A 27,375-nucleotide genomic window follows, 5' to 3' on the forward strand; every position below is an offset into this window, starting at 1 on the left:
AACTAAAAATACGGGGTAGTAAAATTAAAGTATTTTTTTAAACCTTAGTTATAAAAAAGTTTTATAATAGATTGATTGATATGGATCAGCATGTTTTGTACAATTAGAAGGAATGATAAGTGAATAAAAACAAAAATTTGGTTTCTAAACATGTTTTTTATTTAAGTAAGCCAAAATACTGTAGTTTTTACTCGTACTTTTTTATTACGTAAATCAAGGAAAGAAACGCAATATTTTACGATAGTGCAAAATAAATAAAATGAAAAGAAACCTTAATTTTCTTAAATTTAGTTGAGCAGAAAAAATATTAGATGTAGAAATATAAGTTATAGTAATAAATAGTTAATTTTAGTTTAAAGCAAAAAAAATATTAAACGATATTAACTACTAAGGTAAAAACTGCTTTTAAAAATAGCTTAATCAAGGTATGGTATAATTAGAATAGCTTGTACAAGCACTAATCAAATAATTAAACTGAAAAATTAAAACAAAGATATTATAGCTAAAATCGATTCAAACTTTTATAAAAATCTATAAACTTGATTAAGGGTTGCAAGCCACTTGAAAAAAAGGCAAAGTTTACTTAAGAAATCGTTCGCTGTCCACAGTATCTTTGAAATTTTACTTTAAAAAACACATACATTTATGATCCATGTGTAACGAAATAAACATTAAGTAGGTAGCAGTTTATTCAACAACAATAATAAGAGAATGTTAGTGTTTTATAAAAAGATTAAACATTTTTTAGTTAATAGTATTTTTTATTGAGCGATAAAAAAAAGCGCTCAAAAAGTTTGGTCTAAGGACCTGGTGTTCAAAGGAACCTTTCGGTTATCGAGTCGTACACCACAACTTGTTTGTACTACATTAGTTGTTTTAAGATAAAAAAGTCGCTGATCAAAAAATTTTGCTTGACACCCACATTTTGCCTTCAAGCCGTCAAACGGCTAAAAGTTCTAAAGTCTGCTGATCTTTGAACGAAATAATAACTAAGTGACTTATGTCATGTTGACTTAATTAAATTAAAAAAAAAAATCTAAAAAAACTTAATTATTGGTTAAATACTAATGAACAAATGTATTAGAAAAAATCTTGGAAAATTTAGTGTATATTTTTTTTCAAGTATTTAAAAAAGAAATATTTTGATCTCTTTATTTGTATAAGTATTTTCAAATATTAAAATAACAGGTACTATATTTGAAAGTGTATCTAAATATATTTCTTAAAATGTTATTTACTTGAAAACAATCTATCAAAGCCAATTAAAGTATAGATAGGCACAAAAAACCATGTATAATTTTATTTCTTAAAAGTATATTTAATTATTTAATTTACTGCTCCGTAATGTAACATTTAAAGTGATATATGAAACAAAATAACAATTTAAAAAAAGGTTGTTTTGTTTAGGAATGAAACAAACTTACTTTAAGTATTTAAATTAGCGGTACTGACTTTTTAAAGCTGTTCGTTTTTCATTTACAAGATAGTATATTTAACATCTTAATCTGCACATTCCAACACAACAAAAATAACTACAGGCTAAAATAGGGTTGGGCTGGGCAACGTTTTTAGTCGGCGTACTTAAAGCGGAAATTTTTAAGTGTTTTGTGGTTCTGAGAAAATTAGCCCTTTTAACTAACAGTAAATTATCAAAAAATAAGTCAACCATGACATTCAAGTTAGTGTTTCTTAAGTATACAAAATTCTTTCTAATCCGGTACTGAATTTATGCTAAGTTCAATAAATACCATAATGATATTAAATATTACTTGATAGTAACATTTTAAGCTAATGCATACAAACTTTTATTTATTATTCAGATTCATCTTTTTTAGCAACCCTGAGCTTGAATATACTTTGTATAACATGAAAGATTATACAATTTTATATTGACCGTACCCAAGCTATAAAAAATTAATATTTTTTTTTTGACAAAACTTAAAATAAAAATAAGTTAAATATTAGCCAATTAGAAGCGCCTTAGATCTGCAGTTTGCGCAATTAAATTGCTGAGCTAGTGTGTATCAGCAGCAGTACGTAATATAATCTTAATTTAAACATAAAGCTGCTTTATAGGTTTTATTTTTCTAATTTTTTTTTTACATTATTTAAAACTTATTTTTTCTAAGTTTGCGTAAACTTTTTTTGAGTAGCTTTACTTTTGGTAACTTATATTTTAGTACCATAAGTTATAAAAAATTAGCTTGAATACTTTAGTGTTTAATATTTATGTTGTATTTCAAAACAAACCAGAATATATCAGAAAGAATCGCTAATATTTAAATAAAAATTAAAAATCATAAGAGTAAACGAAAACTATGAATCTATAGACGATTTTGAGTAAAAACAAATTGTCAGATGAACTGTAAAAACTAAAAGTAATCTTCATATCAAAAATTACGTTAATATGTTATTTTACACACTCTGCTCACTTTGAAATCTCGAAATGAGATCTAGATCTAGATCCGAATCCTTAGTTTCATAATAAGATTCGAATTGAGCCGGATCCAAATTTTAGGATTAGTTAAGTCAATAAATTTTTTTATAAGATTTAAGAACAGAAGGAACTCATAGAGTTTACTGCTCCTTAATAGTAAAACTATTACAATCGAATTTTTTACAATGAAAAATATTTTTTTTTTGTAAACTATGCATTAAACTAAACCTATCATATAAAACAGAATAAACAGCTTTTTAGAAAAAAGTAATAAATAGATATGATAGAGTGCATATTTTTAATAAAGTATTGACCTTGCAATACAAAAAGACTAGTATAAATCTCAGTAAAATTCTAAGTTTTAGTATAAGTAATTTCTTATGTTATGAAAAAAGTGAACAAAACAAAGTGTGTAATTGTACCAAATAGTAAAGTTAATAAGTTAATTTTTGAAATTTGTGTATTAGACTAGACTTTTAAAATCTTTATACTAATTAGTTTTATAATAATTATTATTTTTAAATATTTTAAAAAGTGTAGTTTTGTTTTGATTAGTTTTTGTCGTTGGTTCATTTTATTTTGATTTTAATCTAACAAGTTTGAAAGTACAGCAAAGTTTAAGCTTTAGTATTTATTTAATTATTAAGTCTACTTTTGATTATTACGTTATTTTATAACTTTAACATTTAATGTTCTGACAACAAAATACTTTTAATTTATTTTCAATTCAGTTCAATTTAGTAGGATACAGTTTTTAATAAGTCTTACTCGAAAGTACTATAAAGTAAATTAATAAAATGTGTTTTGTTATATTTTTGAACAAGTTATGCTCCGGAAAAATAAATTAAAAAATTTCTACTAATTTAGTTTTATATTCTAGTTGACATATTTTAATGTTTAATATTCACATCAGAACTAAAAATACTAGAAACTCTGCTGTGCAGTGGTGTAATGTATTGTTTATTAAACAATAGCGCTCAAAAAGCTGGTCTAAGGTCCTGAATAAAAAAAATTTTAATATAACTAGCTCAACTTGCACAGTAGGCTGAAATGGGGGTTGAAGCGGCCACTGATTATAAAAAATATTTTTTCTGGTTAGTTAAACTAGGTGTTAAACACAGTTAGACAGAACTTGATTTCTTCTTTTTAAAATTGGTTTTGTTACTTTTCTGCTTCAAGTATTTAAGAAGTTGTGTAAGTTTAAAATTCCAACCAACCAGTTTTTGCATTTAACAGTGTAAAAAGTTCTCAAAATTCTCCATAGTTTTTGTCAAATTTTGCCTGCAGAAAGTTACTAAAAATACTTTGTTTTAAACTTTTTTTTATCATTTAAATTAAAAAGGTATGCTGTCTATCGAAAATGAAATAAGCTATCAAAAACCAAAAGTTTTAAGACTTTTTTTATTTGATAATTAAAAAAAAAAGAAGTACAGGTAGACATCAGAATACCGCTTGTAATAACCTAAAAAATAGTTTTATGTCTATTGATAAAACTTTTTGTAAACTTGTATATATAATTTTTGTAAAAATTGTTAAAACATAAAAGAAAAATTAAGATATTTCTGCAATAAGCAATTAAGATTTATATCGCTTAAAAATACCCTTCATTGCCCAAAGTTCACCAATGATGTTTCGAAAATAATTACAGTCTTTTAAATGAGAAATAATAAACTTTTCTTTCTAGAATTTAGATTTAGAAAAACTAACACCATATCAAAGAGTAGAAAAAAAACTTTTAAAAGTATTTGAATTAAAGCTTTTAAGGTATTATTAGCAGTTGCTGTAGGCCTCAACTTTAGAAAAAATTTGCCAGATTCAAGCTTACATAGCTTTTTAAACACTCAAAGCAGAAAAAATACTTAAGAAAATTAGATTTAACTGTTGGTTTAACTTTTTTGTTAATAAAACGGTCAATGGCTACTTTCCAGCCCACTGTGACTTGACTGCTTTGAAAAACTCTGGTTTTATAACCTATTCCCAACGAAGAAAACAACAATTTTTTTCTTTTTTATCGGCTATTATTATAAAGCCATGAGATCAATTAAAAAGAATCTTTAAAAAAATCTATAAAATATTACTTTAAATAGCTATAGTTGTATCAAGAAATGTATAATTGCTCTTAGTTTTTAAAATTTTAATTTCTGGTATCTAAAGTTACATAAGTGTTAAGGCTTATTGTGTGACTGTTTTGAGACTAATTCTATTTTTAATTCCTTCCATTATGGCACAAGCTTGGTAAGCAAACTGCAAACAATAAATATTATGCAAAACAATGTATCAAGTCTGACTTAGTTTTGAATTAAATGTAGAAACCATTAACATCAAAGAAATGTTATGTTGAAAATACTAATGCAGGGTTGCCACTCGGTCAGGAAAAATTTAAAAAAGTGACAAAAGTCAGGAAATTTTATTAAATTAAAAAAAGTCAGATTTTGTCAGTTTATATTTACAAAATTCCTTGTTTTCCAAAGCCTTTAAATGGTAAAAATTAATTAAAAGTCCTTTAAAGTCAGAAAAAAATTCCAAAATTTTCCTAGAAATTTACAAAAATATTTTATTTAATTTCCAATACCTTCACCTGGTATAAATTGGTAAAATATCCTTTATAAAACTTTAAAAAAATTTTATTAACATATTGAACAAGTACCCTACTTGAACAAGCAGATTTTGTAAGCTTTTTAGTATTGATGATCTGTAGCAAGGACACTTCCATAGTGAAACTGATATATATACAAAAGTTTATCTAGCATAATTTTATAATCAAAGTGTTTTTTGTTTAAATAATTGAGTTCTTTATAACTAAGCAGTTAGTTTAGTATCTTATGTAATAAGTTAATGTGTATACTTTACCTCTTAATAATTTTTTCAAAGTTGTTTAAATTTATAAATTAAGTTATAAGAGAGGTATATACCAAGATTAAGTTTACTTATTGTTTGTATTTTAGAGTAACTTAATTTTTAAAGTAAATAAGAGTATGTTTATTTGTTACAAGTTTTAATCCTAAATGATAAGAGGAAATATTTCATACAACAGAATATAGTTTACTTTTGTATGTCTTTTTTTTACAGTTACTTAAGTATATTCTTTTTTAATTGATTTTTAATTTAAGGGTTTTATATTAAATTGTTTGTGTAGTATTTTATTAAACTAAGTGAACAATTTATATAAGTAAAAATGATTTAGAAAAGTCAGGAAAATTTTGGTAAAAAGTCAGGAAATTTTTCTCAGCTTGATCAGTGGCAACCATGCTAATGAATGACTTGTATCATCTATTAAACATAGTGTTCTACATAGTGCTAAAATATAAGTATATGTCATTATTTTGTTTCAACTTGATTTAAAGTCCCAAGGCTGATTATAAGTATTAACACTTTTAATTGTTAACTTTTAAAAATAAATGCTAAAAAGTATAGTTATATAATTAATCAGTAAAAATGTTGTTGTGGCATGCACTATTATTTTTAATGAAGAACCAAGACCACATATATGTTCAGTATTTTAGCAGGGTTGTAACTAAATTTGAATAATTATTTAATGTGCTAAAAAACTTGACTTTTTTATACTATAATAAAGAGAACATTTCAAAGCATGCTTGGAAAAAAAAGGATTTTTCCAGCACCGCTTTCAGGTTATGTAAAACTTTTCAAAGTTGTAATTTGTGTAGTTTGTATAATTTTGCAAATAAAAAATTACTGTAGATAACAAGAGAGTCATTCCATTAGGCAATTCTCTCGTTTTTTCTGCCTAATATCCTACATTATTACATTAAAAAAGGAAACACAAAGCAAAAACTAAACTTTATTATTTTCCAAAATTAGATAAAAAGTAGCTAAACATCATTTAAATCTAAAATAAGATTATACTTACTGCATTATACAAAAACATTTTTTTTGAATTTAATAATATTACAACTGTCAAGAAAATTGAATTCTTTTTAAATCTTATCAAAACAAAATTTAACTTTGAGTTTTCAGAAGAGTCAGTTTGCAAGTGTTGAGTCATATACTTTATTCCACTGCCATTCAATTTTCATCTGGTTCATGTGGATAGTTTTTTTTTTATTATAGAAAAACATCATACTTACTCTTCTCTCTACAACAATTAACATTTTTTGAAGGTCAAGCAAGCGATTTGTCATCACCTGTAATTCTACCTCCCCTTTAAAATTAACACTTAACTAATCAAAAAAAAATATTTAACTGAAAAAAATCCCATCATTTGGCAAACACTCACTAGGTTAAAATTTCAACATTAAAAACCACAAAGTGTGGGAAAATCATGAAGCTCAAATCCCCAAGCAAGTATCAGCTTGACGCTACAACAAAAAACACACCAAGCCACCAGTGTGAACTCACAATCAGCTGTTGCAAACTCAAATAAACCATGTCTAATCGAAACTATAAAGTTCTATAAAAAAAAAACTAGAATAAAGAAAAACTGTAAATAAGAAAAAACAAATACTGTTTGTATTTTAAAAATATATATGAATAATAAAATCAACAAAATAATAAGTATTATATAAATTTGTTAGTATTAACTTTATACTTTTACCTCTAATTTCTAAAAAAAAGCTATAAAATGAACCATCTTAAATCTAACACAGTAACAAAAAAAACAAATAAGTAAATTAACAATAAATGAAATTTATAACAATCACTTTTTCATTATCAAGACATTCGTAAAATAAAATACCCATCACAATCTGATGCCCATATAACATGAATCAAATTTCAATACAATCAAAACATACATTCAGAAGTACTCTAGAACTGCTTCTTGTAGTTATTTAATAAAAAGTTTTTATAATTGAATTTAAAAGTACTTTTTTTTTTAATTATTAAAAGTTTCAGGGACACTATACCAAAACTTGGGACTAAATCAGTCTAGGCCAAATCTTGTTCTAGATCTTTTGGTTATAAAATTCACTTTCTTTGAAAACCTTGTGTTGTAAGAGTGAACAGAGTTAGCAAGTGTAAATATGTTGTGCTCCACATCAAAATCTGTTATAGTACTTTGCATAAACTTACAAATTTGCATTTTATACACATCATTTAATTTTAGCACACCAGTTTTTTTTTTTAAACAGAGGGTTTATTGTGGTCAAGGCAGGCACACGACAAACATACCTGATTACTCTTTTTTACATACATACAGTTGGCTTTAAGTAACAGTCAGCAGCACCACCCCAAGCAGATATACAATATTGGATATGGATAAGACAAACTATAATACAATTTTAAGTGTAATTGTGTCCAAATGTGTGATAACAGTAAAAGAACTTTTTTTGTGTATTTTAAAGATATTATAAGTTTAATGCTCATTCAGACCTCCAGAATACAGTTTAGAATAATTAAAAATAAAAAAAAGATAGAACAACTAAGATTTTTTAACACAAAAATATTATGAAATTTTCTTTTCATTATATCTAAAATTAATTTTAAAGCTTTACAAAAAATCAAAAATAGTCTATGCAGCAGGGTGGCCAACATCCTGAAAAAACCTAGAATTTTACAATTTAATCATAAAGATCTAGAGTTTTGTACAAAAACTGAGAAAAAAAAACCTTGATTTTTTTAAGTTATAATTTTTTAACAATTTTATATAAAAATGTTGTAAATTTATTTTTTTTATACTAAAAAAGTGTATTTAAGTAGTTATTAATAAATTACTTGAATTGATTAAACTACATTTTTACTTGCATTTCCATTGGTTTGAATCTCATGCAAAAACAGTTTTCAAGAACCTATTTCTTATTGATGCAACTTTTTAGAGTTTAGATTAAGAAAAAACTAAGAGCAAATTGAGAGCAGAGTCAAATAAAAATTTGTAATGCAATGATTTATGCCCATTGTATTTATAGCAGTTTTAACAAATCTTAACTTTATAGTGAAAGTTCTAAGTCATTAGTTATGCTTTATTTATTAAAATTAGTATAATAAGTATCATTTGGTTAGTTTGATTTTTTTATTCAATTAAATAGGTTAGTAGTTTGGATTAAGACTATGATAAAACCATACAAGTTTTTTTAAAATTTTAGTATTCTTATGTCTATGTGTAGTTAAAAGACTTTTTGATTAAGTGTTTTATGTTACCTTTTGTTGGTTAGTATATATTTTAAATAGGTTGATAGAAAAAAGAAAATTAACAACAAATTTTTACTAAATTGTTTGGCTATTTATCTTATATATCAGCAAAAAGTATTTTGAACAACTATATGAGAGGAACATTAAATTTTAAAAAAAAGTTATAGTAGTTTTTATATAATATTTGTGAAATCTGTAAGGGAAAAGTGATGTTGCAAAAATGTTTTAAACTGTTCATGTTAGCGGCTTAATTTGATTTTAACTAAACCTAGTTAACAAAAAATTAAACTATGCACACAAACAGTTTTAATACATTTTTCCAACATAACTTTTCCCTTTTGTTATTTAATAAAATCTATCATAATAATTACTAAAACATTTTCAAAGTGTACATTTCCTAAACTTATAAAAAAACAATGTATATTCAAACTCAACTTACTGAGTACAAAAATCTTCAACATCATTACTACGCTGAAATATTTATAATTCTAAAGCTTGTAAAACATTTTAAATAAATTAAAGCCTGATGATTATATGAGATAGAAATATCTCATATATAAATCAATTGTAGAAAAATTTTCTTTAATGATATATATAAACTTTTATTTAGTTTAAGAATTTAGTTTTATCTTTAAAAAATAGAATATCCCTATTTTTTATTAATTATATCATAGTAATAAATAGGCTATTTTAAACAACTTGCTGACCCTGCTATAGAGCTCCTTCTTAATCGTTTACGACTATTTTAGAATTTAAGTTTTTAATATATTTAAGTCTGCAGTTTAAAATAAAACAACATTTTTCCACAAACTTGTCATGAAATTTTTCAAATTTGATTCTAATATTAAGTTTTTAGTTTATTTTGTATTGTTTTTATAAGTCCTGTTGTTTAAGTTTTATTTTCATAAAAGAGTTTATCTTCAACAGAAGTTTCAATAATTTTACTAAAAATGAAGTTCCTCCATAACCCACACTTTGAAAAATTGTGTGATGAGTTTTCAAAATGTTCTTGCAATTACGAACTAACATTGAGGCTTGAAAGTTATTCATGTAAACTTACAAATGAAGATAAAAAGTGCAAAAGAATCTTTGCCAGCAGAGTGAGCTTAGATGAAGCAGTTGCATTTTCTCCCCCAAAAGCTTTTCTGGCTTGTGGTAGCCCGTCTTCAAGTTTCAACAGTATGGAAGGTGATACCAGAATTGAGGGCTACGACGGCAGAACACTCTTTCACTTGGTTTCAACATTAAATGCTGCCTTCTCTCCAGATTATGACTTCACTCATGCAAGGAGCGATGAGTTCACCTTAGAAACTAACTTTGAAAGAGTAAAGCACAACATAAATGATGGTTTAAAAGATTCTTTAGGATCCAATTATAACAAGTAATTGTAATGTTTAGGATTTTCTTTGAAGTATGCATTAATGATAATGATTATGATAATAACAATAAATTGAAACTGTATTTTGATATAATACATAAGAATTTATTTTAATAAACTTTGAATAATATTCTGTTCTGTAGAGAATGAGTTATATTTACTTTTGTTAATACATAAATTTATTTATGTATTTTACAAAAATGATGCTAAATTGACTTTAACTACATAAATATTTATTCTATACATTTTAATAAACAGTACATATACTTATAATTTTTTTCTAAAAGCTATTAGTTAACTTTTCAGCAAAAATTATCAAAATTTCTAATTGTATGTTTACTTCATAAAGTTATGTTTTTTGAAATGTAGTTTAAGGGCATAGGGGGGGGGGGGGGGTAAACACCCTTTTTTGGTTTTTTATCTTATAACTAGAAATCACTAAAAATCTATCTCCTCCTACGTTTTTTAAGATAACTACTTCAAATTTTCAAGAAATGTTCCTTGGAATATTTAGAAAATTCTGTCGGAACAGAATTTAAAAAAATTAAAAAATAAAAATTTTATAATAAAAAATCTAAAAAAAAAACTGTTTTTTTTGTTTATTTTTTATATAAAATTATTATTTTTTTAAAATTCCTTCCAACAGAATTTTTAAAATATATCAAGGAACATTTCCTGAAAATTTTAGGTAGTTATCTCAAAAAACGTAGGAGAAGATAGATTTTTAGTGAAATAGTCTATTTTTGCCGTTTTAGTTTGCGCCTCCCATAAGGTACCTGTTGTTGCCTCCGACTTTGACCGGCTATATCTCAAAAAATATTTTGAATTTTTTAAATCTGTAAAAAGCATTTTGTAGCTTAGCAAAAACTATATAAAATAAGATCAAAAACCAAAAAAGGGTGTTTACCCCCCCCCCTATGCCCTTAAATTTAAATTGTTTAAAAAAAAATAATTCGATTAGTTATATTACTTTCTTTAAACTAAAGGTAGTGTCAAATATGCACAAAGAGACACTTTTGCACGGAGGGTCACTATTGTACAAAGGGACATTTTTGCACAAAGACATTTTTACACGGCTTCAATTTTGCACAAGTGGTCACACTTGCACAAAGACACTTTTGCACGGGTTGAAAAAAATTCAATTTATTAAATTTTTTATTTCTTTAATTTTACTATCACGTTTACTCCATACCCTTGGTCTTTAACTCTTTTTTTTCTTCTTTTTGTTTTTTTGTTAATTAATATATTATTTAATTTTTGTTTTCCTGTTTTTTTTATAAAAAAATTTAAAATTTATTTTAACTATTAATGTTACCCCTGACCCTCGGTCAGTAACTTTTTTTTTTATTTTTAATTAATTTATCTTTTTTTTTTTATTACTCTCATGCAAAAATGTCCCTTTGTGTAAAAGTGTTGTTTCGTGCATATTTGACCCTTCTTGCAAAAATGTCTTTGTGCATATATTTGACCAGTTCCCATATTTTCTTTAAATTACATAGTTTAAATCTATTAGAATTTTTCAAACTCAAATTTTAATTAGAGTTCAAAGTTATTAAATATTTATGGCTAAACTTTAATAAGTTTTGTAAAAATAAAAAACTCTAATTAACATTTTAAGTTTTTGATAAACAAAATACTAAGTTCAATTTGAATTTGTATGAAATTGAAATTTATTAAATGTTCACAACTAATTATAACAATAATTAACCATGGAAAAGTATATAATATATTATTTAGTAGTAGTAACATACTTTATATTATAGTAACCCACTGTGTAAATATCTCTTTTTAATTGTTCCTGTGAAAAGTGGGTTCAAACATATGAATGATAGGTTTCTTTAATGAAAGTAAATTGTAGATTGTTACTCTACTTGTCGTAAAATTTTTTAGTCTTTTTAAAAAACATATGTTAAGGTTTTTTTTTAAAGGAAAATTAAGTAAAACTTTATTTGAAAGCATTTAATTTTGCCCTAATCAACAAAGGATAAAAAATATTTTTCAAAGAATATATATGGAAAGTCTCCTTTTTTCTAGTTAATCTTTTCCTGAAAACTGTATACAGGGTTGCTAAAAAACTTAGAATTTGACAATTTAGGCTTAAAAACCCGGAAATTGATAAATTTTTAAAAAAACCTGGAAAACCTGGAATTTTAAACAATTTTTACATGTTAAGTAGAACATTTTTGACTTGACACAAAAGTATATCATAAAGATAAAAAAAATTGTCATCATCAAAAGTTTTTTAATAAAAAACACATTTAAAGTAGCTTTACAGTATCTTTTCAATGTTTTTATACTATTTAACACAGTTTCTTACCTTAAACTTAACTTTAAACTAAAAATAGACCCAAAAATGTTAACTTTTAAAAACTTGTAGGAAATTTTGAAAGTCGGAAGAAAATTTGTAATGTATACTCTTGTAACTTAAAAATATTCATTGTAAGAAAATCCAAAAGTCTAGAAAATAGGTAGAAAAAATATAAACTGAAAAGCTGCTTGTAGAGTTTTGTTTTTGTTAATAATTTGAATAAATTGAATTTAATAATGCTTTAATCATATATATTTTTTCAGATTATCTCAAGAACTATGGACCCTTGTAGACCAAGATGTAAGTTTAAATAATTGTAGTATTTTCAGCTATAGCCCTGATCAACAGTCTAGCCCATTTGGTAGCGATGATGGAACTATTTGGTCGTATTGTTACTTTTTCTACAATCGTCTGAAGAAAAAAGTACTATTGTTTACAGGGCAACTGGATAGCAACTCGTTTAACAGTGAAAGTAAGTTTTTTAGTTATTGAAAATATTTTCACTAGTAGACAAATTATAAAAGAATGATAAGTTTTGAACATATATTAAGTATGCTTTAAAAGGTAAAATTAGCTTGTTAAACATGCTTACGGTGTTTAGGAAATTGTCAAATATACTTAGCTAAATGCTGCAGACAGTTATTTTATTATAAAAAGGGTGATAACTTATAATTTTTAAGTATTTTTCTCTTGTTTCATAAAGTGTGGTTGGTTTCTCATAGTTATTTATAGCTATCTTAATTAGATTAAATTTGTACTAATTTTGATAATAGTACTTTATGGTTAAAAGAAAAAGGTTGTACTACCTGGTCGGTAAATAACCATCAAGTTTTAACTACTTACATTTTATAGAATATATCTAACAATTCCTTATTTATGCAAAAATTTAAATTTGAAATGTATTTGAACATATTGTTCAGACTTTCATACTAAAAATAGGTTGTGTATGCATAGTGATTTTTTGGTATGTAAACTACAGCTAGTGAAACTTAGCGTTATAATAACCTAATGATTACATTCATTTAAACTAAATAACTTTATGATTTTGTATGTATAGTTTAAGTATATAAATACTTTTTTTTTAATTAATTAAAGTTAACATCTTAAATCATATTTAAATTAATTTATTAAATATAATAAAGTACTTCTTATAAACATGTATGATAACATCTTTTTAAATCAAGTTTTAATTTAACAATTTAGATTTTTTATTTAAAATCACATCTCTTTTCTATTACAGGGTTGCCAGTCACACAGGCTAATTTAAAATTTTTTATTTAAAAAACCATACAAAATTTATTTTTTATGACAGTTTTATGACACGGCTAATTTATAGTTTTGCAACAGTAATTTAATCTTATCCTGGTAGATAAGTTATTCCGATGAACATATTTTTTTATAAACTTTAAAGAAATAAATTTTTCTATCTCACTACCAAGAAAACAGGTATCAGTTTTTTTCAAAATAAAACACATGAACTTAGGCAACATTTTTTTGCTTACTTTTAATTTTTGCAACTACCCTTACATTTAAAAAGTACTTAACTTTTCTAGCTACTCTATAAAACATATGCTAGCTCAGGCTTTTTTTCTGGTGACAATTTTCTTGTGAGTGGCAACCCTCGTTACTATTGCGACTTTCTCAACGAGCCACAACCTTGACGAGGTGAGAAAGCTTGTGCGCCTCGTTGACCCATTGAGCTGTGCTGGCTGGAACTTGTGTGAGTTAGGTTCAGTTTGGTTCCTAGCAGGGTCACCCTTGCCAGAGTGGTCAATTGGGTAGAGGCCAGACGAATGTGGCTGTTAATTTTTTGTTAAGAACTTTAAAAAGTACTACTAAGTTAAATACACTTGAATGTTTTATAGTTTAATGTGAACATAAACATTTAAATCTGCTATTTAAGTCTTTTGAGTGTAGCTTATTAAGGTTAAATTATTTATCCTTATATCCAAAATTTAATCTTAATATTGTTTTAATCATATTAAGTCTTATTTATAAAATTTTATTATATTTGTTTTAAGCATATATTTTTAATTAGATTTAATAATGTTAAGTAATTATATGATATTTAACTAAGTTAAAACATTTTAAAGTTTATTTAAATATTTCAGTTGTTTACCACATAAAATATAATTCTAACTTGTTTTGTAAGTAATATAAAACACTTTGTTATTCTGACGTAACACTATGTAATTTCATACGGTCAAACGGAGACAGTTTTGTGATAAGATAAGTATTTTAAATTTAGCAATGTTATGTGGCTTGCATTATCCTGTTTCCAATAAAAAAATTATAAGCAAATGTTTTTACTTATGTTTTAACATAATGTTTGAGTTTCACTTACTACAAATCAAAAATTTTACTTAAAGATTAACTTAAACTCATGCCTTACTTTATCTTAAAAGAATAACTATAATCAACAAGTTAAATTTATACTCTATGAATTTTGGCATGAGAATATTGAGTTTTCTATTTTTGTAAAACAATTGAAGCAAAACTTATCAGTTTGTAGCCAAACAAAAAGTCAAGTTTTTTTAACATTTAATGATTACCAATTAAACTTATAGCTACAAATACGATATTTTTATAATTACTTCAAGTATGTATTTACTGTAAAAAAGTAAGACAGAAAATGTCATGTGATTTTGTCTTGTGTTACAAAAATGTCATTTGTCAAGAAAATCAACACGTGTTACTTGATATTTTATTTTCACTATAAAAACCCATATTATTAAAACTTATTAGTAAAATATGCAAACTAAATGATAAAACTTGTTTGTTTGTAAGACAATTTTAGATAATATGACATATAACTTTAAATAACCTTTACTTTGAAGCTAAATATCATTAAACTATATATTACAGCACATTAATTATTAAGATCTAGCCATTTAAAACATCTTTTTGTATGTAAATTGTAGATTCAATGTCTTATATACCTTATAAACATAAAAGCATATAACTTTATAGTTCGACGAGTACCGTAAACCTTAAAAGTTTATGTTTTTAATAAAGATAATTAACTTAAAATTATTTTTACTTTATAAAAACAGTTTAAAAATTTTTCTAAAGTGATTCCGTGCTTTTCTGGCCCGTTCCCATTAAAACATTATTAAATAATAGTAGAATTAATTTCAAAACTACTGTATTTTTCCTCCAATTCCAAGAGCCGAGTCCGTGCGGTCATGGTAAAAGTACTTGTTACTTAAACTTGATTAAACAGATCAGGAAGCTTTGTGGAACGAGGGCACAATTCAACCCCTTATGTTTTAAACTCCTAACGACACTTCAACTTTGATCATTTCACGACCGTTTTTATTTTTGTAGTAGTTTTAGTTCTTTTCCCAATTATTTTTTTCTTTAAACTCATCGTGACAAGACTGTGAACAACATATTTACAGTCTGTTTTGTACAAATTTTCTTTGAACACTTTTCAACTTTGTAAATTTTAAATGTTTTCATTTCAATCATTTTGGAATTCTTTTAAGCTGTCTTTTTCATATCTGTAAAGCGCATTAAAAAACTTGTCACACCTTGATTTCAAGTAGACTTTGTAAATAAAAACTAATGCAAACTTCCGTTGAATTATTAGCATATAAGAAAATATTAAAATAGTTCTATTAAAATAAAGTTTATAAAAAAAAATAGTAGCTAAATTATAGTATATTTATGAAACTAGTTTAAATAAAATGTTGTAAATATCTAAAACCTTATAATAATACTATTAATTTTTTTTTTTTGAATTATCATTCATAAAGATAAATTGTTAAAGATGTAGTATACAGTTTTCTTACCAGATAATAACTTATTATTTCATTTGTTTTATACAAGGGGCTATGACTATTTAGTTTAACAAAGCAACAAAATATAAGAAGCATTAAAAAAAGCAACATAAAGTATGAAATATACTTGACTGCTTAAAAAAAACACCTTAAAAAAGTTCTTTCCCACTTTTTAAACTCTACAATAAGAGCTTTTTTAAATTAAGACTTTTTCAACATCAGTAAGTATTGTAGAAGTGCTTTATTCTTCAACAATTAGTAATTTCAGTCATTGAATATTTTAAAACCGTTTTAATTATTTTTACTTTTATCAGGGTTACCAAAAAACCTGGAATTTGACATACTAGGCTAAAAAACTGAATTTTGAGAAATTTAAAAAAAACTTTGAATTTTTAAAGTTCACCTAAAAACCTAGGTTGTTGAACAGTTTTTACAAGTAAAGTAATGAAATTTCAACTTGGAACCAAATATCCACCATATAGATAATTTTCCTTATGTTAACATTAAAAACGCTTTTAAAGTAGCTTTACAATATCTGTTATACTGTGTAAGACAGTTTTTTACCTTGAACTTAGTTTTATACTAATAATAGATCCAAAACTTGTACTTTTGACAACCTGGAAATAACTTCTCAATACCTTTTGGCAACCCTGTTATTTAAAAAAATTATTGAAAATAATTTACCTATGTTTAAATTAACTTACACTAATATATATTGTTATAAAAATATTTTTGAATCAATTAAAAAGTTAACAATTTAAATCTAATAATACTCAAAACAAAATTTAGGTCTTAGTTTAATTTTATTATCTAAAAAGTTAAAGTTCATACTTAGCATGAAATTTTTATTGCCTAAGTACAGACCATTTTAGTATCAGTTTTAATGTTATCAACAAATTTTAATCTTTATAAATAATTTCAAATAGCTTAATTTGTAACATATTTTGATGGAGCAGTATTTTCAAACGCAATTTCGTTATTAATACTATGGTAAACAATTTGACAAGCACTTAATGTGTTCATCAAGGAACCGCTCAGTTCTAACCTGCGCACAATTCCCAGCCAATCAAATCTGGGAACCATTTACCTACCAAAGGTTAGAGGTAACAGTGAAATTATCACTGATAATAAAAGGGTAAAATTGTTTTTTTGTATTGCGATTTGAAGTTAGTTGTTAACTAAATCATATGAAATTAGCCACTAATTCATGCTACGTAGAATTTCAACTTTCAAGTACAGTAGTGATATTCATGCTAAACAAATGTTTATAAAATAAGTTAGAAAATTTATGGTGTAAATACTTTTTGTATTATGTATAGACCTGCAATATACTTACATTAGTTTTTAGTAAGATATGGTTAGTTGAGCAAACTAATAGGTCATAAAATCAACTATATATTTTATCCATCAAGTTTAAACATATCTTATTAGTGCAGACTTTTTATAGCTAAAATTTTAGGATGTTTTAAAGTTAATCGATTATATAGGAATCTTGTTAGAAAACTGTATTGATAACTAGCAATATTTTAAACGTACTATAGAAAGTTTTTTTTTTAAAATGCACTCAATTCACATGTATTTTTAATCTTAATTAAAAGTAAATTTTAGTCATATTTGTTTTTTAACTGATTAAAAATTTTTTTGTTATTATAATTGTATTTAATCTTAAATAGTTACACTTACTCTAAAAAAACTGCTTGCAGATTAACTGTTAATATGTTTTTTTACTTATCCTCAAACTTATACAAACTTTTAATTTTAAAGAATTCAAAATTAATGTTACTCAAAATTTATTAGATGTATATAAATTGTAAATTACATTTCTCTGCTAAGGAGCTCTCATTCAACAGGCTACCTCAGCTTAGTTCTGGTCTGTAGCATATTTAAACAGAATCTCCGCAGTCTATAAAGTTTGTTGCTGCGCGTCATCTTTATTAAAGTCAAGTTTTTGCTAGTGTTGTTCTTACTTATTATATTAAATCTCTGTATTAGTATTTCGATTTTTATATATCCATGTTTAACCTTGTAACAGGAAGGTCAGGGTATTTATTTATATTGTCACCTGAAAGCAGACGCAATGTATTTGTATTTTTTATATATAAATTTTATTCCTTAAATCGCTCCAGGAAGCAGTCAAACTGTTTTGTGATTTTAAGATTTACTCAAAGGATTCTTTTTACAAAAATCTACTTAGTAACTTCTGCATATATATACTTAAGTTATTCTCCTTTTCAGGAAGTTTTGGTATTATTCGAAAAAAAAACAACTTTAAATCCGTAATAATACTTTTGATTACTGTAAAAAGAGTCTTTCGAGTTAATTTTAAATACATTTTTACTCTTTTCTTTAATTTATCTTTTATAAAAATAATAATTTTATTAAAAGTTTGAAATTTAAGATCAAAAGTTCTTAAAAACCGAATTACAAATCTACTAAACACCTATTTAGTTTACAGATTATCGTTATTGTAATACGTTGATGCTACTAGAAATGTTAACTGATTGAAGCTATAAGAGGGTCAAAGGTACTTTTTTATAAAACATAACGTTAACTTTTACATGGAAATAAAAATTGAAAACTCACGTCATTTTTTTTGAAGTAAGTTGAAATTTAACTGAGAACTAAAAATAGGGTTAAACATTAAGGTGAGCATAGATAATAACTTTAGTAGTCTCTTTATTTTTGTCTGTAGTTTTGACCTTCTGTACGAAACCTATTAGACTAACCAACTTTGATCCCTCATGTTTTAAAAGTTATTTTTTAGTTGTTATGAGGCAAATAGTGTCTGGTAACTGGCTTAAAACTAGATCAATTTCTAAAAAGTAGTTGGACTCTCTTTGACCTTGAACTACTTGTTTAAATAGATTTTTTTACTAAAAATGTATTTTTTTTTTAAATAGCAAGTGAATATGAGGACATAACACCTAATACATATGAGCCAGTAGCTGTTAGTCAAAGGTTACAAGCTAGCAATGTTCTGAATAGTGTTTACGCAAAGTCAGTCATTTTGGAAGAAATGCTGTCTTCAGCAGAAGCAAGAGTTGCTGCTGGCAATAACTACGGAGAATTAAAATCAGCGTTTGATAATTTTCAAAAATCATTGAAAGAAACTTGTCAATAAAAGAAGTCTGATAAGCTACTTTAAGATACATTTTTAAGTATTTTTTATTTCACTGTTCATGGTTTTCGCTAAAAAAATCACATGTCTTTGTTTTGTTAAGTAAACAAAATTTTGATGAATAAAGTTATTTCAATTTTATTACCATATAGTTAACAATTTTTTAAACGTGTCTTTATTTTATAAAAATAAATAAAATTATTAAAATCCGCAAGAGAACAAAATTTGTTGTATCATAATGAGACTTATTGTAATTCTGAGGTGAAGCACCTACATTAGATAGTAAGTTTATGTTATATCAGGGACAAAAATTTCAAATGTAAATGATATAATTATTGTTTATTGCGACAATAGTTATTATTTGTTATACTTTTTAGCAAATACGGCAAACTTAAGAAAAAAATTTGGAAATATTTATTAATATATGGCAAATTAGAAGAAAAAAATAATATAAGTGGCATTTGAATTACAACAAAACAAAGCAAAATTGGGATAATGGTAGTAAATATATTGCAATTAGACCAAAAAAAGGGTAAAATTGTAAAAATATGGCAAGTTTTGGTAAACATCTATAACGAGGACAATTGAAGATTTTGTTTCTAACAGTATAATTTAAATTTACTAACTGTTTTAGGGGATTCACATTCGTGTTACAATCGGGACCTGTTATAATTTTGATTATAAGCTTGATTACTTTTTGGCAACATTGTGTTTGTGACGAATATAACCATAAATGATTTTGTGATCAATTATTAAGTGTGTACTGAATAGTTTTAACTTGTTCTATCTTAGGATCTTAAAATTCCTGTAAGTTTTTCATAGCTCTGTTTCAGTATAAGTTAATATAAGATCTTTTTGTTAATAATTTGTTAAGATGTATTTTGTTGAACATGAGAAAGATCACTGTTAAAAATTTACTGCTAAACTCATTATACAGTTAAAGCATATAAACCTTTCAATCACTTTAGTGAAAAAAATTCATGTTACAAAAAAAATTAAAGCAATTGATTAAAACACTATAAGAAAATTTAACTCATTAGAAATTATCAAAACTGTCAAGGTCAAAAAAATATGATTTTAATAAATATATGCTTAAAACAAAATTTAAATAATATTTTTTTTCAACATATTGCATTTTTCATCTAATACACCACTGATAGCAACTGTTAAAGTATAAATCATTAACTTTCTTTCAATAAAGAAACTATTTTATTTTTTAAGAATTAAAGAAATCATTTATTCTCATTAAAATTTAAGACGTTAGTGCACTTGGATCCAGTACAGCAGACAAGCTTGATTGGAGTGGTCCTAAATTTAAAATAAAAAGTAAAACTTATATAGTTTATCTGGAATTAGTATGTGTATCTTTGTACATAAAGCAGGGTTTCTCTAAGTGGGCCAAGTCGCCCCTTTAGAGGCCATGATCAGTAAATGGGCCACAAAAGAGCCATGAGGTCATAATTTGAAACTAACTTACACTAAATATTCTGGAGTTGATAACGAAGAGCAAAAAAAATGTTAGGTATTTTCAATGATAGTTTTAAAAACTACACTAGATATTAAAATAAAAGTCTAAGGTGTTTTTAATGGTAGTTTTTTTAGTAATATTTTTGGAGGGGGCCATAGCTTTTTTAATTTCTTTATAGGGGGCCTTTTGAAAAAAAAAGTTGAGATACCCTGGTAAAAACTATAGAGCAAAGTGTTATGATGTGAACTGTTTGGTTGAAAAACTCGATAAGCTTTAACTTTTTTATTTACTTTTATTTAAATAAGTGTTATTGCCAATCATTAGGGAATTTATATTTAGCTGGTAAACTGATGTTACATCTGCTACAAACTTGATATGGCATGAATTTTTTTAAATAAAAACCATATTAAATGCATCTTAAAAACATGATCTAGGGTATAGATTGAAAATACAAAGTTGTTATAATATTAATTATGAAAATTTAGCAAGTAAAAAAACTTAAAATACGGCTATACTTTTTGTGAGGCTTATGATAAAAACTAATTTAAGAAATTTAAAAATATAGTAGAAAAACTTAAGTTAAGCCTTAATGTACTCTATTACGTTTGTTTAACATTTTAGAATTTAATTGTCACTGAAAAGCCCTACAAAGCGAAGAATTGTTTTTAAAATAAACTCTTTAAATTAATTTTAATTTATAGTAACTTTTCATAGTTATTTAATGATATTCTGAACATTTAAACCAGCTCGTTGTGCATAGTTAAACATAGTTGAATGAAACGTTTAAGCTTTTTAAGACACAGTTTATGTTGTGTTAAACAAACTGACTGAATTTCCTATATTACCGACTATTCGATTCAAACTACAAACAAACAAATTACTCAAATATTCAGTTACATTAACTCAAATAAACTAAACACTAACTCTACAACCCCGGTTAGGATGAATGCCCAGCCTTCACCGTTGATGATAAATCTAAACTGAGCTGTTTCTGTGTCGTTTTTAAGATCCTCACAGCTCTTTTCGCATCCCTGGTTTTTTTAATTTTGTCAGACGAAAAAAACATTAAAAACAAATTATGAATAAAAAAGTTAAGTACTTCTGAGCAAACCAATATTTTTTGTCAGCTGGCTGAAACGAACGATCCTTTCCCGACCATACATGACGTCACTCCCTCGGTGCGGTCCTTGGCAACGATATCGATCTTCTTCGCGGTGCCGTCAACCGTCCACTCGCGTCTTGCATGACGTCACCTTCAAAGCACGAGCACGCAAGAGCGAAAATTGTCATGATTGCCAACTTAATTTTTTTTAGAATTTCCTTCGCAACTCTGCTTGTTTCTGCACAAAATAATTAGAGTATGCGTCTACAGCAGGGTTTCCCAAAGTCGGGCCATAGGCTCCCCTTGGTGGCTATTTCAGAAATTTAGGGGGCTATTAGCTGCAAAGGGGCCAGAGGTGGGGGCGTGAGAAGTGAAATATATAAAATTTACACTAGATGTTCTAGAGTTGACAATGAAGAGCATAAAAAAGGTCTTGGGCGAATTTAAGGTTAATTTTTTGAGAACTCTTGTTGGAGGAAGCCATAGTTTTTTTTTTCTCCAAAGGAGACCTTATGTAAAAAAGTTTGGGCAACCCTGCTCTATGACCTTGAACTGGATGTTTAAACTCGAATAAAACTTTATATTAAAACTGTTCCTTTTGAAAAGCAGCAAATGAATATAAGAACATAACACCTGATACAGATGAGCCAGTAGCTGTTGGTAACAGTCAAAGGCTACAAGCTAGCAATTTTTTAGATGGTTTTTACGCGAGGTCAGTCATTTTGGAAGAAATGTTGTCTTCGGCAGAAGCAAAAGTTGCTGCTGGCAATAACTACGGAGAACTAAAATCAGCGTTTGATAATTTTCCAAAAAGTTTGCTAATCCAAATGATAATAAGTTACTCTAAGAGACATTTTTTAATATTTTTAATTTCACACTCATCGTTTTCGTTAAACATAAAAAAAAACGCTTTTTTGTTTCAATCAGTAATCAAAATTTTGGTAAATAATGTTTTTGAAAAAAAAAGTTTTTTTTAACTTTAATTACCATATACTTTACAAATTCTAAAAATGTGTCTAAATTTTTTTAAAAGAGTAAAATTATAAAAAGTTTGCAATAAAACAAAACTTTTATTAGTTAAGATTTTCCTTTTATCAAGAAAGTAAAGTTTTTTTTTTTTTTTGTATTCTTTTGAACAAGTTTTCATAAGGTCTCGAAAGTTTTAGTGAGTAAAATAAATTAAAAACAATAATAACCAATATAAAAGAAATAAACGTATAAAAACAATTATCATTTTAATATTAATTTTAGAGATATTTGTTATAAGGAATACGAAGTGAAGTACAAGTATAGAACAAAACTTGCTATAAGTAAAGTTATCTGTATTGATAATGAAAATTAAAAACTATTATAACTTAACAAAAATTGAACTCTACAAAAATTAAAATTCTAATTAAAACAGTAAGTTTAACAATGCTGAAAAGCAGAAATAGTTATTCAATTTTTTTGATGATTTAGCAGCTAAATATTAAAATCTAAAGTTGCTGTAATGTTGCTTGTACCAATGCTTGATTTCAGACGCGACGCTCTGAGTTTATCAAAGAAATCTTTGTCGTAACAAGTAAGATTTTTGCCGTCAATTTTGATATATGTTATACCGTTGCTTTGATCAAGTATTTCGAATATTGACTGAAACAAAATCAATAACTTATTTTGTTTTAATACGTGTTTATAATTCAATACCTGAAAATTTAAACCGAACTTTCGTCCATACACGCGATGGCTTTGTACAACTCTAAAAAATACATAAAGACCTATTTACTTACGAAAAATTTCAAACAATAATAAAGATTAAAATTTTAGTTTATATTTTATCGTTTTTAAGTTCTATTTTAAGTTTCAATTGTTGTTATATAAATTATTTTTCTCTGTATTACGCTTTAAAATTAGTTTTAAAATTTTATTTTAATTTTAATTATTACTTTAAATTTAATTTAACTAAGTTTCTCGGTCTCTTATTAATTTACAAAATATACACATTAAACAAAGTTATTTAACAAAATATAAACAAAAAATTAATAACTTCTAAACAAAAAGTATTCAAATAAATACTTAGTGTACTTATTAAGTTAGTAAAAATTCAGCTGCTCTCTCTTTGTAATTTCCTATGTGTCATTTTAATACAAAACTTATGTCAGCTCTTTGTAAGTCGGTGTTGTTTGATTAAAATTTTACCTAATGCTAGTTTTTTGTCCAAAACTTGAATCATAAAAATAAAGTTAAACGTTAAAGCATGTAGTCTTTAAGTTTGATACGGGTAAATTTTACTTTTATTTGATTTAACCTTTTTTTGGCTATGCTGTGTATCATTTAATATTTTAGATTTCTTATTAAAGTTTTTTATTAAAAGTTTATTTATACTAACAAATCTCATTTAAAAGAAAATAGTTTTTCTAAAAAAAAAAGCTAATATTTTAATTTATTCGAAAATTTACTATGAAAATAAAAGTTTTAGGTTACAAAAGGAACATAAACTTCTAATCTTACACAAGTTTGCTTTAGTTAAATTACTATCAATTGAATAAACTATTTTTTTGAGAAGAAAACTTCATTTAATTTTTGAGTGTTCTGAAAAGAATTTAAAACTTTACAAGCTTTAAAATGTTAAATGATAGTTAACAGATTCAACAATTTTAACATAAAAGTATTACCTTTTAAAATTTTGGTTTAAATTAATGTAAAGTATTCTAGCTTCAAAAGTATTACATAGTACAGAAGTATCTTTCTATTTTTAAGTGTACCAAATTTTACCAAATACATTAAGTTTCCGTTATACATTTGAAAAAACATACTTCACAGCTTTACTAATGGTTGAATACAGTGTAGTAGTCTATATTAAGTAAAAGAAGCACAACTGACTTAAAAAAACTTTTTTTAAGTTAGTGAAAAAAGGATAAAATAGCTATTGTAATTTCATATTTAAAAAATCTTTGTTAATTGCTTTAAAAAAAATTCAATATAGAATAATACAGATAATTGTTTTTAAAGGTGAAGGAGCATTATTAATGTAAGTGTTCAAAGTATTGTAATGAAGTTGTGAACAACCTAGCTTATAAAGCACCTATTAACATACTAGCATTTCAATTAGTTTTTTTATTTGTAATACAGTTAAAAAGATAAAACATATAAAAAGATAAAACTTCTACAATCACCTAACAAAAGCTGAGATGAAAATTTTATGCTTGTTGATCCTTGCATTTATTATATTCACAAGTTGTGTTAATTCTAAAAATAGTTTGTATATTGGTTTTTATGTTTCTACGTGAATTTTAAACTAGTTAACGCTTCAACTATTAACTGATATTTAATGGGTAGAAATATTAAAGTCATCTTCAGTTTTGCATCACACAATAAGCACTAGTCTACTCCGTACGAGCATCAAAAATAATCCACACGATATTCTACCTACCAATTCTGTTGTTATCATTTTTTCACTACTCATCAACTTCAAAGCACTAAGTACTAAGATCATGTGATCTTTAAATAAAACAATTACTGTACATGTTTATTTGTTGAAACTAAAAAAAAGAACTCAATCTTTGACACAACTCTTTAAAAAACTCAGCTCTATCTCGAGTTGTCTTACGTTTACATATGTATCGCCTAAAAACAGACGATTTTGACCAAATTTAAAGTACCATTGGAAAGCCAAGACTCTCAAAAAAAATTCCAATAGTTTTAATCTTCGTGCGATAATAAAGAAAAAAAAGTTTTCTCTAACCTTTTTCTTCTAAAAACATAATTAAACACTTAACGAAATTTCTGACAATCTCCTATATAAGATATTAAAAAAGATTTAATATACTGCAAGAAAAAAAATTAGACATTTTAATTAGTTTTGAAAAATTGTGACTTTTTAGTTCAACATAAAAACTCTAATTTTAATTAGTTTAAAAAAAAAACTTACCTCTATGATATTTATTAAATACCAAAATTTTCTTTGTTTAGACTCAAACATATAACAATTATGTGTATGATCAAACAAAAAACTTTAAAATTTTTCAAAATTATGCATAGGTCTAGTATTAAGCCAGCTACTAAGCCTACTATTTTGCCTACTAATTTCTCAACTACTTGGCCTAACAGTTGCCAAACTACTTAGACTACTAGTTGCCCAACCACTTGGAATACTAGTTGCATAACTACAAGGACTACTAATTTCCAGACTACTTGGAAATACTAGTTGCCCAACTACAAAAACTACTAGTTGTCTAACTACTTAGTCTACTAGTTGCCCAACTACTTTGCCAAATACAGATAGTAGTTAGCTGAACAACATTCTTTAAGAAAAAACGGATGTATTTACCAGAAGAAACAAATTCAATTACTATCGTTTCATCATTGTTCATCAAGTTCAAAATGCTATTTTCTTTTTTTTTTAATATAACCATCAAAGCAATTTAGCTCAGGAACTTTAAACAAAACAATTAAAATGTACATGTTCATTTGTGGGTTTTTTTTTTCAAGTTGAGAAGTCAACCCAAAACAGGAAGGACTTTATTAAGTTATTTTGTACCTCCTAAATGCGGTCGATCTCGGCCAATTTGAAGGTACTGTCGGAAAACCAAGACTCTCAGAAACTTTCCAATTACCATAATCTTCGTGCAACAAGATATAACAAAGTTTTGTTTTCTCGATCATTTTTCTTCTAAAAATATAATTAAACACTTAACAAAATTTATGAAAATCACCAATTTAACTAAATTTAAAAAAGGAACTAATATATTGGAAGAAGAAAAATCAAATATTTCAGTTAGTATTTGACAAATTGTAACTTTTTAACCTGAAAAAAAAACTCTAACCATTATTAATGTCCTGGATAAGACATTAAAAGGTATCCAAGAGGTGTGCGACTCGATAACCGAAATGTTCTTCGTGTACAAGGTCCTTAGACATAAAATTTTGATCGTCTTGTTTTATGTCGCTCAATAAACAATACATGTAATTAACTTTTAATTTAAAAGCTATTCAAAAAATCGAGTTTTCTTTATGTAGTCTAAAACATATAACAACTATCTGTATGATCAAAACAAAACCTTGAAAATTTTTCAAACTTGTGCATATGCCAACTTTTAGGCAAACTATTAGGCAAAATGCAGTCTCCTAAATGCAGTCGATCTTAGCCAATTTGAAGCCACCGCGGAAAGCCAAAACTCTCAGAAACATTTTCCAATAACCATAATCTTCGTGCAACAGGAAAAAACTAAATTTTATTTTGTTCTAAAAATATAATTAAACACTTAACAAAATTTCTGACAATCTCCAACACAAAATTTAAATAAAGAATATGTTAAAAATTTAATTAAATTTTTAGAAGAACATTGTTCGAGAAAACATAACCAGTTATTTATTTTCGCATGAAAGTAAATATTATTCATAAATGTTTCTAAGAGTCTTGGCTTTCCGACGGTACCTTCAAATTGTCCAAGATCGACTGCATTTAGGAGATAGTATGTAAGACAACTCGAGAAAGTACTGAGTCTTTTATAGAGTTGTGTCAAAGGTTGATTTCTTAATGTTTTTAAGTTTCAACAAATGAACATATACCATAGTTTAATTGTTTCGATTAAAGTTTCTATGTTTTATTGAAAAAAAACTGAACTTGACGAAAAATATTAAGATGGTTGTAAATGAATTGCTCTCTTGTGGTTAATACTTACTTTTTTTTTTCTTAAAGAATTTTTGTTCAGCTACTCTC

General features: G+C 25.7%; 1 protein-coding gene across 1 annotated transcript; it reads left to right on the forward strand.

Annotated features, from left to right (window-relative positions):
• The first annotated feature begins 9,452 nt into the window (after positions 1-9,452).
• LOC145828646 (repressor of RNA polymerase III transcription MAF1 homolog) lies at positions 9,453-15,774 on the forward strand. The gene is made up of 3 exons (XM_082936405.1): positions 9,453-9,902; positions 12,471-12,679; positions 15,431-15,774. Exons 1-3 carry the CDS (start codon positions 9,472-9,474, stop codon positions 15,478-15,480), a joined length of 690 nt encoding a protein of 229 aa, XP_082792531.1. The 5' UTR covers positions 9,453-9,471; the 3' UTR covers positions 15,481-15,774.
• Positions 15,775-27,375: the final 11,601 nt, after the last annotated feature.

This window comes from Thalia democratica, chromosome 1, assembly GCF_965202585.1.
Source record: "Thalia democratica chromosome 1, ktThaDemo2.hap1.1, whole genome shotgun sequence".
In the NCBI taxonomy this organism is placed as follows: Eukaryota; Metazoa; Chordata; class Thaliacea; order Salpida; family Salpidae; genus Thalia; species Thalia democratica.